This window comes from Rhinolophus hipposideros (assembly GCF_964194185.1).
Source record: "Rhinolophus hipposideros genome assembly, chromosome: 25".
Classification (NCBI taxonomy): domain Eukaryota; kingdom Metazoa; phylum Chordata; class Mammalia; order Chiroptera; family Rhinolophidae; genus Rhinolophus; species Rhinolophus hipposideros.
The window spans coordinates 19,694,584-19,707,991 of NC_138071.1; the positions used below are offsets into that span (position 1 = coordinate 19,694,584).

Below are 13,408 nucleotides of genomic sequence, written 5' to 3' on the forward strand. Positions count from 1 at the left end.
TTAGAGAAACGCACCAAAATAAGGCTTGATGTCTGAAAACAGAGCGGCAAGGAACTCAATTCTAATAGGGAACAGACACACAGAACAGCCTTTTGAAACACAGATGGAGCAAATACAAGTGCTTCCAAGCCTCATCAAGTGCCATGGAACTGAGGCCTTCTTCATCTCACAGAACAAGGGGGCAAAGGTTAAGCAGTGGTTGACTTACAGTACCTGGAAGGTTCTATGTGAGCTCTTACAGCCCTATGGAGAGCCAAATAGCAAAGGATAAGCAGTATGGAATTTCACAGCACACCGCAAAATTCCTGTGGCTTTCTTCTGTTCAGGTGTAAATATGTATCTCTGTCTCAATATATAAATTCTTTCAGAAGGCAGCATAATTCAATGAAGAACCAGTGGACGTAAAGGCAGATTTGGGTTGTGTTTCGGCCACAGAGAGACAAGTCACCTCGCCTCGCTAATCTACAATTTCACCTACCCTGCCTGGGTCAGTATTGTTGTGAGAGTTAAACAAAATACAATGCTTTTCACGAATGTAAAAATTATGCCAAGAAGTTATTGTGTAGCATTGTTGGTGATGTATTCAAGAAACCTTTAATACTTTTCCTGTGTCCTAAAACAAAGCATCCCTTTTACAAAGGGCAGCTAGCTCAGTGATACAAAGTGTTCACTTTGCAAGTTCAACACTATCAAAACAGTGAAACGTTGTGCCCTCATTTGGATAGTTGCAGTCTTCTGATTCCAACAGCATTCACCCCCTGGTACACTGTGTGTCCAGTATTTCCTTAAAGTCCTAGTAAAAGATAAAGGCTTTTTGTTTTCTTGTACCAGCTATCCCGAGCAGTCTTACCTTGCCATAGAAATAATCCTATCAACAAAATCTTTATCACAGTATGATGCTTTCCTGGGCTGTTAAGAAATGCCTATGGGTGAATCACTCAACTGTGAATGAAACTTAACTCCCTTTTATCACTCTTTGGGAATTTTTCCAGGTTACGGGATCACAGAGGACTGGTTATAACAACAGATCTAAAGAAAAGATACCTCACTTCATCATCCCGAATGAAGTCTTCCCGCATCATATACTGGACAAAACTCTGATGGATGACAGGAAGGAGAGTCACAGACTTTGTCTATTACAGAGTGTTCTCCACCTGCACCATCGGGACAAAGTGTGTCCTGAGGATGGCAGGCAGAGAATTCCAGAAGTTAAGGACAGTTTCTCAGCAGCTTCTCAGGCGTATCTGGCTAAATCTCAGCTATTATTAGGGATCTTGTTCGTCATTGCTATTATATCTCATGAGTCTCCAACATTTTAATATTATACAATCCTAAGAAATATGAAAGGACTAGCATGGAGAGAGCCCATACCAGGCCAGGAGGGAGTTGATTGTGGCATTTTTATAAGCAGACCATTGGAAACAAAATAAATATCCATCAGTAGGGAGTTGGCTAAATAAACTAATATATCCGTAGTATGGAATATATACAGCAGTTTAAAAATGAGTTAAATCTGTATGTACTATTATAGACTGTTCCCAAAGATCCATTTTTTTTCACTACGAAAGGCAAGTTTTAAAGCGTTCTGTGTAGAATGATGTCATTTGTTAAAAACACACACCTCTTCTCTCTTGTTAGTTGACCCCACAACAAAATTTATATAATACAGGTTTTATTCCTTCAGCTCCAAGCACTTAACACTAGTATTTGAACATTTCAAACTTGTTTATCCCACCAAAATATTATCCTTTACCATTTTCAGTACAGAAGGGAAACACCAACATCTGTAACACTAAATATAACTTTGCATTTAAATATATAAACAGATTCAGGCTCCCTTCTTAAAATTTGGGGTTTTTTAAATTAGTTTCAGGTGTACAAAACAACATAGTGATTAGACATTTATATATCTCAGAAAGTGATAGTCCCAATACGTCTATTACCCATCTGACACTGTATGGAGTCATTAAAACATTCTTGACCGTATTCCCTATGGCTGTACTTTATATCCCATGATGGTTTTTCTTAATTATAGTTGACATTCAATACTATTTTATATTAGTTTCAGGTGTACAGTGTAATGGTTATACATTTATATAATTTATGTGGTGATCCCCCCAGTCGTTATTAGATGGGAGGGGGTTTGGGGGTTGCGTGAGAAAGATGAAGGATTAAGAAGTACAAATTGGTATTTACAAAATAGTCACAGGATGTGACATACAATATGGGGAATATAGTCAAAATATTGTAAAAACTATGTATAGTGTCAGATGGGTAGTAAAATTTGGTTGTCTTTTAATTCCTTGAAGTCATCTACCTTTTATTATATTTTTCTTCGAGGTCTCTCCAAATGATTTGGGATGAAACTCAGCAAATCAGCCAGGAAGCCCTCATTCCCCCAACCATCAAGGTTTCACACAGCTCCCAACTCCACCGCTGGTCAGAGTAATTATCCACTCAGAGCCAGACGTCTTTTAACAGAGATGGTCAATATGTGCACAATAATTCTGCCTCTTTACAACCCACTTTTCCTGACCATTGTAGACTCAAGTAGAATGCCTTTACTCCTCCTCTCTAGAGTCATTTGTTGAGACAAACATCACAAATAAAGCTGACTTTATATGGTGATCCATCTTACTGTTGTTCTCAGTATGTTCTATCAACTTGCATTGTCCTTCCTCATCTCTCATCCCAACGACAACCCCTGCACATCCTTCAAGACCAAGCACAAATGACAAATTTTCCACTTGGCCTACATGGATCTCCATGACTAAACCTGCTCAACCCTGCTTCATGTTTCCACCAGGTTTCTACATCTTAGGTAGCATTTATCACTCTCAGCCTTAGGTGTGTAGGCCTCTCACTGACCATTGCTGGTGATTTAACCAACCTGTTGGGTCCCTTTTTCTCATCATCCTTTGAGGGTCTCTCACAGATCCAAAAGGCAAACCTTCCCAGGTATCAGAAGGCTCTTTCTGGTGATTTAAATTGCTGTTGTCTGTTTTCCCCACTAGAGAGTATGTGATATAACCTTTGTGGATATCAGATGAACATTTAATTCATCTTTGGGCTTCCCACTGTACATAACAGCATGTTTGAATGTGCTTAATTAAGTAAATATTTCTGTAACACAATTAAGATTATCTTCTCCTTTATCATATTTTTAAGCAGTCACAGAATATAGAAATACATGTAGAGGTATGGAAACATATACATATATATATATATATACACACACATATATATATATATATATATATATATATATATATATATATATATGGAATCTAGAAGTTGGAAAAACATTTTATCTGCTGTCCTCCATCTCCCTTCCCAATTCTCTCTCTCATTTCCCAATATCTCCTCTAATGAATTCTCTAATCTTACTGTTTCCACCTGTGTCCCACACCCCACAAACTGTGATTCTGATGGTCACCAATGACCTGGTCCCAAACACAAGGACTTTTCTTAATCCTTGCTAAATTCTGTAGACATCAACAAAAATAATACTAACATTGATGATTAGCCTATTTTTCTTTCCATTTTGAATAATGAAACTCTGTGCTATCATAGACCTCTTCCTGTTCTGCAGGATTCTCTCCCTCCTTTCATTACCTGGGTGTGGACATTTACCCAGGCTTCTTCCCTCCTTATACTCAATAAATTATAGGACTTGACTCTCTCCCATGGGATAGGCGTCATGCTGGGAAACATGCAATCCTACTACAGTATAAAAGGCAATGGTTACAGCAGTATTTCAGGTACACTTGGGAGCATAGTAAGTGGCAGACCCCGGCCCCTATTCTGTCTTTCTACCCTCTCCATTAGAAATCTTATCATCTTTCAGTCCTTTTTCAGGGTAATACAGATGGTTCAGGGATCAACAACTGTAGTCCTGACCCCTATATGACTGTTTCGTCTGTTGATGTACAGCTTCAGTTGATACCCTGCACTCCTAAAAGTCAACAAGAAGGAAAATTAAAGAACTAGCATTTTCTGAGTGCTTATAATGAGCCAGATGCTAGTCTGTGTACTTTATCTGTTGTTTTGTTTTCAGCTCATTAGTCCTTAAGAAAATCCTATGAACTAGGCATTTGCAGATGAGAAGGTGAAACAGAAGAGTTTAAGTTGTTTGTGATTATACAAGTTATTAAGTGGCAGGAGGAGGTTAGGAATGCAGGCGTCTGGATCATCAGCTAGAGCCCTTAACCACTACTATGTTCCCCCCAAGCCCATCGTACATTAGCTTTTACATAGAATTTAGTTGATTAAATTACTTGATGGTTTTTGAAGCCCAAAGGAGGATAGACCACTAAAATTTTTAAAGATATCTGATTCAGCAAAGCTTGCTATAGTAAGGCAGGGAGCATACCAGGAAAAGCTTGATTTTCAGAATCAGAATTCCTGGGTTCAAATGCTACTTCAAACTATTTAATGACCATGTGGACCTGGGTAATTTAGTTGGCTTCTCTATTCCTCACTTTCCTAAGCCTTAAGGAGGGAATAACAGGATAAATGCCTCCTAGGGTACTGTGATGATAAAATGAAATACTAAATGTAAAGTATTCAAAATATTTCCCAATATGTAAGTGTGAGTTCTCCTTACTCTTCTTCTTGTAATATCCTGAATCATAGAAGACAATAAAAAGGTACGTAATGAAAAATTTTGGACGATAGTGAACTGTAAATACCATTTCCCATTAAAAGTAACCAACATTCCTTAGAGAGATGGCTGATTCCAGGCATGGACAGGAAATGCACAAGCTGATCCTGGCACATGCTATTATTCCTGAAACCAAGGAAGCTATCAAAAACCTCATAGTTCATAAAATATGGAGATAAGAGCCACGTGGAAGGGGTTCTAACTGGTCAAAGATGGAACAACGTGAATATAACAAAAATGATGCCAATGATTGAAACATAGCATGTATCATATAGATTGCATAATGATGTAAGTTCCTAATTCATAATGATACTCTCAAAACAACCACCACTACTACCATCACCACTCTTAGTCACCTAATAAAAGTTGATAAGGTACCAACTTATTATTCTGAAAATTTACAAATAAAGGCAAATGCTCAAGCATTTGTCATGTACTTGCTGGTAATAAGGAAAATGTCTCTTTATAGAAATATCATAGCTAGAAAATGAAGAGGAAAAATTGGAAAATAACCCTTTGGCAATCCCCAATAAAATAACAGATTTAGGTAATAATCTTTAGGGCAAAAAACAATAGGTGAAAGGCTGATGGACAACTTTATGATCCGTGGATTGGGAAGAAAACTCCTGGACTCATGATCAATCTTAACATTAAAAGTAAACAATCTGATAAAATGTCCCTTGGAAAGCAACACCATAGAAATAAACACCATCACCCACACTGTCCTTTTGCCAAAAAAAATTAAACCTGATTCTGAGTCTATATATCTAAATATTATTTTACAAGAAACATGAGCAGTAAAGGAAATCATTTTAAAACAAAATAAACATATAATCAGCCAAAATAAAGAATGTGAGAAACTCTATAGGTAAAGTGACCCAATTTATTCAATAAATAAATGGCATGAGAAATAAGAGAAGGGGCTGTTGTGGATTCAAAGAGACCTAAGACCTATGTCAACAAAAAGGCAACTACAGACTTTGGATCCTAATTTGAAAAAAATACTTTAAAAAAATACAGAGTGTGCCAAAAAAAAAATGTATACCCATTTTAAGAAAGGAAAAAAAACTGTATTAAAATTGTAATAATAAATACCGACAACAAAAGATGAATATAATTCATGTGTGTACATTTCTTTGGCATCCCCAGTATATTTGATACAATCAGAAAATATTTTTTAAAACTAATTATAATGGGTGAGGCAATGGTACGTGGTTATCTTTCTAAAATGTTATCTTCTAGAGAAGCAAAATGATGTGTTTACAGATTAAATGATGTGCTTAAGATTTGCTTTACAATATGAAATGGGCAAATGAAAAAAACACAGGAGTCTTTCACTTCCAGGAAGACAGAGGAGATGGAGTGGGACCAGGAGAAAAATGGTTGTAGCTATGAAAAGGTAGCATGAGGGGTACTTGTGTGACAGACTATTGCTCTGTATCTTGACTGAATCACTGCCAACATCCGGTTTTGACACATTATACTATAATACTGCAGGGTATTTCCACAAGGGAAAAATTTGGAAAGAGTACATGGCATCTCTCTGTATTACTTCTTCCAACTGCATGTCAATTTCAAAAAAAAAAAAAATAATAATTAAGAAAATGAAATTATAGTGGCCGGCCCGGTGGCTCAGGCAGTTGGAGCTCCATGCTCCTAACTCCGAAGGCTGCCAGTTCGACTCCCACATGGGCCGGTGGGCTCTCAACCACAAGGTTGCCGGTTCAACTCCTCGACTCCCACAAGGGATGGTGGGCTCCGCCCCCTGCAACTAAGATTGAACACGGCACCTTGAGCTGAGCTGCCACTGAGCTCCCGGATGGCTCAGTTGGTTGGAGCGCGTCCTCTCAACCACAAGGTTGCTGGTTCCACTCCCACAAGGGATGGTGGGCTGTTCCCCCTGCAACTAGCAACGGCAACTGGACCTGGAGCTGAGCTGCGCCCTCCACAACTAAGACTGAAAGAATAACAACTTAAAAAAAAAAAAAACAAACAAACAAAAAAAAAACAACTTGACTTGGAAAAAAAGGCCTGGAAGTACACACTGTTCCCCAATAAAGTCCTGTCCCCCTTCCCCAATAAAAATCTTGAAAAAGAAAAGAAAAAGAAATTATAGTGTGGCACGGGATAAATGAAATAACAGTGACAGAAAAGGTTATGGTTATAGAAGAAGTCATTATAATCTCTCTCTCTTCAGTTGCTTAACAATTTCCATAATGAAAAGATTTTTCAAGTTTAGAACAGTTAAACTTACAACTCCCCTGCAAAGTGGTATCATGTTCTGATTTCCCTCACTGGTCTATCTCGAGTCTTCTAAAATCCCACACCATGAGGTCATCCTACACATTCTTGCTAGTTGTTTCCTTCTAAAATAAACAATTTTACTCTATCACTCCTTTACTTAAGAAGATATAGTTCACATGTATGAAAAACTCCCTAGTCAGGCCTGAGCAACCCCATTCTTCTCTCACACAACCCTACATAAACTTTCCACGGTAGCCAACCTAGTCTCACAGTTCCATGAATATAACTTTGGACCCAGTACCCTTGCTTGTGCCATTCTCCTGTCTGCTATCTCCTCTCTTCTTCATTGATCAAAATCCCACCCATCTTGAAGAGGCAGAATAAAAGCTACCTCCTTCATGAAGCTCTCCGTGATTTTTTCTTAAGATAACTACATGGTATTCAGAGCAAGGATCATGTATGACATCACAATGTCCAGTAGCCTTCCTGATACCACTGAGGTTTTCATTAAAAACGTGTTGATTTAACTGAACATTTAATATAAAACTCATGGAAAGATTATTGAATTTTAGGGGGAAAGCACACAAAGAAGTAAAAATGTTAAAGAGATTTTAAAATAACAATACATTGGATATCAGTACACTTGAATTTCAGACGTTGTCCTAAAGTTGCTATGTCTCCTTGCCTTAGCCAACTCATTTAACATCTCTTGGCTTTTGGCTCTAAAATATAAAACGAAAGGATGAGACTCCCCATTTTTTAATGTGTAGATACTGTACTTGCCTTTGGAAAAGATTTCCCAAGAGCTTCCATGGATTTTAACTTGGAAAGATTAGTCCCAAATGTTACTCATCAACAGAGGCTAAACTTTATATAAACACACAAAGCAAAACAGTGTTCTCAATCCAACAGTTTTTAAATAAAAGTGAATCAAGGCGAGTAAACTGCATGGTGATTTTGGAGACCACATGAAGGAGGGCTGCCATATCTTTTAAAGATATTACATTCAATAAGACGTCCTTGGATACCCTCCTAGGGGAGGAACCGTCCTCTCACTGTAGCATTAAAAGTCTGCCATTACAGAACATGGAGCTAACTGTCTAAGATGTACAGTACAAGGCAGACATGTTTCTAGCGAAGATTATGACCTTGTTGAGAAACCACCAAGGTTTCCCAGAATATGGTAGCAGAGACCCTCTAGAACAGAACATACTATGAGAATTAAATACAGAACGAGATTAGGTGTTACGAGGATGCATTCTATTTTGCCTTAAGAAAAGAACGTTACTCCCTAAGCAGGCCTTGTGTAGTTAGGAAGGTCGTGACCCATAGTGTGCTGTTCAGGTTAGAAGTCGTGATAATTTCAACCCAACAAGGAAGCCACACAGCTTGCCTTCATGTTCACTCCCTGGGGGTGCCCAGGCTGGAATTGAAGAGAGGTGGACAAGAATCAGCTGTACCCAGCACTAGTACTTAAGAAACTCAGGAGAGCACCAAAGCCCATGAATGGGGAGGAAACAATCCTGCTGTGAAACTTTCATTTCTTTAGAAGAGGACGCTGGTTCCATGAGAGAGCCCAACGCAGTCAAGTGATGGGCTAACGGGATGAACTGGGGAAGGTAAGCATGGGACCACGGGGATGAGTGAGCAGAGACTGTAGGAACCCAAAGACTAGTCAGGGGGAGAAAAGCGAGAAGCAGCAGTTACTTGTTCTTGGCACCTGCCCGGCAGCACCAGGGTCCCAGCAGTTACCTGAGGTTTCTTCACCTTAATGATCCAGGTGGGTGGGACAATAACAGCAGCATGAGCCCCCAGGGAGCACGGTTCTTCAATGTGATGAAGCATGAAGCAGGTCACCTTATTGTGAAACTGAAGAGAAAAACAGGCCAATGAACAATTCTGTGCAAAGGGCGGTGCTGCGGCGAGAAGGGATAAGTTACACGTGCACACACTCATGCATACACACACACCACACACACACACATACACACACAAACACACACACACACACAGGACATACGCTCTCATCACTGCCCAACCAGTCCCAGGAGCTTAGAGAGCAGATTTCCAATTCATTCCACTTTAGGAACTGATGACAAGAAACCAATGTTCTAGGATAAGGCCAGCTAAAACTTTATAACCTTTTAATAGGATATTTACCTAGAGTCCTAGAGGGTCCTATTAATTCTAACTTTGCACATAACTTTGTTTCACTTGACTTGCGTTTATCACAGAGTTGGTTGATTTGGGATAATGTTTAGAAGGAAATGAAACTGAGCAGAAAGGCAGTGCATACCATCCACCTCCCCTTTTTCTACCCAGAGAAGTAAATCCTTCCCAGGTAGTCTCCCAGTTTAAGGGACCCAGGAAAGAAGCAGGATGTCTCTTCTAGAGAGTTGTAAGTCCACGAGGTAACAAAGAACTAAGAGGTTGCTTTGGCTGGGTTTGTTGAAGGCTGCTAAAAAATACAATGGTCCTATTACACTTGGCAAGTCGAAAGTGCTTTTCATTTTTGAAAGAAAGGAAGTAAATGTAGACTAATGGTCATAACAATAGCTCCGTATTAAGGGCGTAACTCTATACTGCAGGGGACTGAGTGACCTTAGGTCAGTCACATTTTCAATCATCTTCTGTGAGGCTGTAAAGTGATAATGATATGTGGGAACATTTGTTTTCTAATACACGTAAAAATCCACATTACACAATAATTACCAGCCTTACAGTTTTAATCATAGTGATTTTTTAAAAATTTAACATCACTTTTTACTTGGCTTGTATTTAATATGACCACATAATTTATCATCTTAACTGGAAGAATTTTAAGAGCGAAAGGGAATACTTTTAATAATTACGATGGAACAAAAGATATAAATTAGGACTGTCTCAGGAAAACTGGCAGGGATGGGTACTCCAATTATATCACATTGGTTGTGCCTTCCTGTTTGCATATCTTCAAGATCTGATATAATCCAGTGGCTAATTACTCAATCAGTTAATTAAGAAATACAATTTCATTAAGTAATTAATAATTCCCCCCAGCCACCAGTTATTTGTGATCTGCAAACAATTTGATACACCAGAGAAACGTTATTTGAATCCCTTCTTTACAAAGGGATTTTCTCGTGGGACGGTCACAGTGGGGGGAACGTGTGATGGTGTAAGAACAGGGAATGTATGGGTAATCTCTCTACTTTCTACTGAGTTTTATTGTGAACCCAAAACTGTTCTGAAAAATAAAGTTTATTAATTAAAAAAAAAATTTAATATATTTTTAAATAAATCTTTAAAAAAAAAAAGATCCATTAATGAATGTTAAAATCAGCAGGCAAATGTTTGAGGACAAATACGATGTCAGCATAATCTCAAAACGTCTCCGGCAAATACGTCTCAGTTGGAAAGGGAAACCTAGTAACTTCATGATGAAGAGACAAGTACCACTTAATCAAGTGATCGAGGCCTACTATCACCAGCTATAAGACATCAACATTAGGTTCCCCCCATAAGTATGTAATAAGGATACTACCTCGCGTCTAGAGTCTCTTGCCTAAAATGAGTCTTTTCAATCTAATCACAAGAAAACATCAGGCAAACTCAATGTGGGAAACAGTCAACCAAACAACTGGTCAGTACTCATTACAAGGCCCTGAACGACAAGGAAAGAATGAGGAAATGTCAAAAATTGGAGGCCACCAAAGAGACGCAATCCAATGTATTGTGGGATATTTGACTAGATCCTGGAACAGAAAAGGAGCATAAAGGAAAACTGATGAATGTTTTAAAACTCTGCAGCTTAGTTAAATAGTAATGTACCGATATTAATTTCCTGGTTTTACTCACTGTTCTCTGGTTATGTAAGCTGCCACATTAGCGGAAGCTAGGGGAAGTAGAGTGGAAGGGTATACATTTAATGCTCTGTCCTACTTTTGCAACTTTTCTGTGAATTTAAAATTCGTTCGAACTAAATTTTTTTAAAAAGTGATTTTCTCTCAGCAGTTCAAATAAACGCCCCAAATGCATGGCCTCTGCTTTTCTAAAATGGGAAGGATCTCAGAGACCTCCCAATTCAGCTCTCTCAGTTTATACCTGAGAAATCTTCAACATAGAGAGACTAAGAGGTATGTCCAAACACAACTTTTAAGTAGTGAGTCAGGACCTGAGCCCAGGAAACCCGGCTCCCAAAACCAGTCGATTCTCTTTTTTCCCGCTGAAAAAAAGTGCCCATAGAAGGCACTTGTTTGTTTGTTTGACATTATGTATCCTAGAAAGGATTACCTGTAATGTTAAAAATATATCACCACTATAATGCGTCTTAAAATGTTTTCTATGTTTAGACCTTGCAAAATCACATTCTATGCATGGGACCCTGGGAAACAAAGACATTTGGAACTAACCAAAGCTCTATTACAAGGGTTGAGTGAAAGCTGTCATTGTAGTGATTCAATTGGACTACAGATTCATGTAAAGAGAGCACTTGCGTTCACTGGAAAGTGGGATTGAGATCCCAATTAATCGACCCCAGATAAACCATCTCACCACAGCCTGGTAGCTATGGGGCAGGAACAGAGGCTGACTATCTGAGTCCACAGCCACCAATGCTGTTCCATAGGTGGGGTCTCCCCATGTCAGGAAAACCAGCATCGTAGACATTCTTGGGACACCTGGATCCTGAATCTGCTTCTTCGTCTCCAGGTGGATATTGCCTTGATGGTATAGTTTCATTCGAGGACCTTATATTTGTGAATATGCCTTTGAGCAGAAGCACAGAGATTATCTGTGTAACAATTAACTCAAAGGAGATGGACATGCCAAGAATAAAAAATGTGGCAGGATGGTGACACAGTAAGCACTGAGCTTTCCCAACCAACACATCCCTACCTAGTGACAGTGCATTCTCCTGACCTGTGGGGGCTTAGGGAAATTATGCTAGTGAGATGATTAGGTTGAGCCTTATGGAATTGCCAAAATTCAAAAAGTCTTGACCCACAAAAATGTCAATTTCATGTGTTTCAACTAAATGCATCTGCTCCTGCCCCATAATTAAATCTGATGTGTGCACAGGGCTGAAGTTTTCCTTCAAACCCTTAACCTAGCTGAAACTAGTTTCTTTCTTTTCAGGTTGGCTATGCAATGAAGGGACTATATATCCCAAATATACAGTCATTCAAAGAGTAGGTGAATTGAGAAATGAGAGCAGGACTCCACAAACTTTTCCTATAAAAGCCCAGATAGTAAATATTTCAGTCTTACAGGACCATACTGTCTCTGTTGTAACTATTCAACTCTGTCATTGTAGTCTTACAGTAGCTACAGACAATACAAAAATGGATGAGTGTGGCTGTGTTCCAATAAAACTTTATTTACAAAAACAGGCAGCAGTCAGAGTTGACCTATGGGCCATAGTTTGCCAACCCATGAGTTAGAGTAGGCATTGTCTGGTTAAAGAAAGAACAGGTACATAGGCAAACAAGTAAGAAAATGAACCATGTTGGGACAGGGGAGTTAAAAAATAAAAAATAAAAATAAAGGATAGGTAAAAGAAAGGAAATAGGGAAATTACTATTGGATAATAATGAACCTATACGTTCAAATGTAAGGAAAGGTTACATTTCAATGAGCATACAGACAACTATAACAAGATCCAAATTCAAAGGATATAAGACCACTCTTGTCTTAACATCGTCCCCTAAGAAAAGTACCCACATTCAAAAATGAAAGAACCAAGATGCCTGGACACCTGTGAGAAGAATGATCTAATGTTGCAACTTCCTAGCCTACAAGGAGTTCTCCACAATCTAGCATAGTTGCAAAAAAACAAGAATACAAAGTACGGTCTAGGAGTAAGAAGTCCTCGATGCCAGACCCAGGGTTAGAACCTAGGGAGAATTTTCTGCTCTCAGATCCCAGGCTTCAATGTGTATAAGTGAAGGAGTTAATTTATCTCTATAGTTTCTCCCCGCTCACAGATGTTATAATTCTACAGTGGTCATCTTTCTTTCTTCCTCCAACATTCCTATGTAAGTCAACAATACATGTACCAGGATAATCTTCCACTTACAGAGAGGAACTCAAGCAATGACATAACTCTATTCTGATAGAAGATGTGCCCAGTTTGTTTCATTTCATCCCCAAACTTACCGCCTGCTTGCACCAGGAACAGCTGATAGCCACAATCTCTTTACTATGGAAGGAGAATTTCTGCTGGAAGCCCTGGAATGTTAGGACAAGAGAAAGAGAATTTAAAAACACTTCATTCACAGCATGCTTTGTCCTGAAGGCCAATGAAGTGAATAGAGCCAGAACTGTCCGCACCACACAGGGTAACTGTGTGGGTAACACAGGTAGCATTTACGTTCGCCACCTTCTGCCACACAAGTGTCCTACGTCTGAATCATCTGGAGTGTGACAAAGGAGGCACGAGGGTCTGCTGTACCACTAACTACTCAAAGTCAGCCACAGAAACATCTGGGTTGTTTTCCCCCAAATAAACGTGGTTCTGACATG

General features: G+C 39.0%; 1 protein-coding gene across 13 annotated transcripts in view; it reads right to left on the reverse strand.

Moving 5' to 3' along the window:
- Nucleotides 1-13,408, reverse strand: part of DGKI (diacylglycerol kinase iota) — a 377,107-nt gene that overhangs the window by 193,354 nt on the left and 170,345 nt on the right. For all 13 annotated transcript variants that reach the window (XR_013992604.1, XR_013992605.1, XM_081038705.1 and 10 more), the window contains exons 7-8: nucleotides 13,043-13,114; nucleotides 8,660-8,776 (exon numbers count right to left, since the gene is read on the reverse strand). Coding sequence is in view for 11 of the 13 variants with exons in the window: in XM_081038705.1 (XP_080894831.1) it covers nucleotides 8,660-8,776; nucleotides 13,043-13,114 (189 nt within the window). In the remaining 2 variants the exon portion in view is untranslated. The remainder of the gene's footprint in view (nucleotides 1-8,659; nucleotides 8,777-13,042; nucleotides 13,115-13,408) is intronic.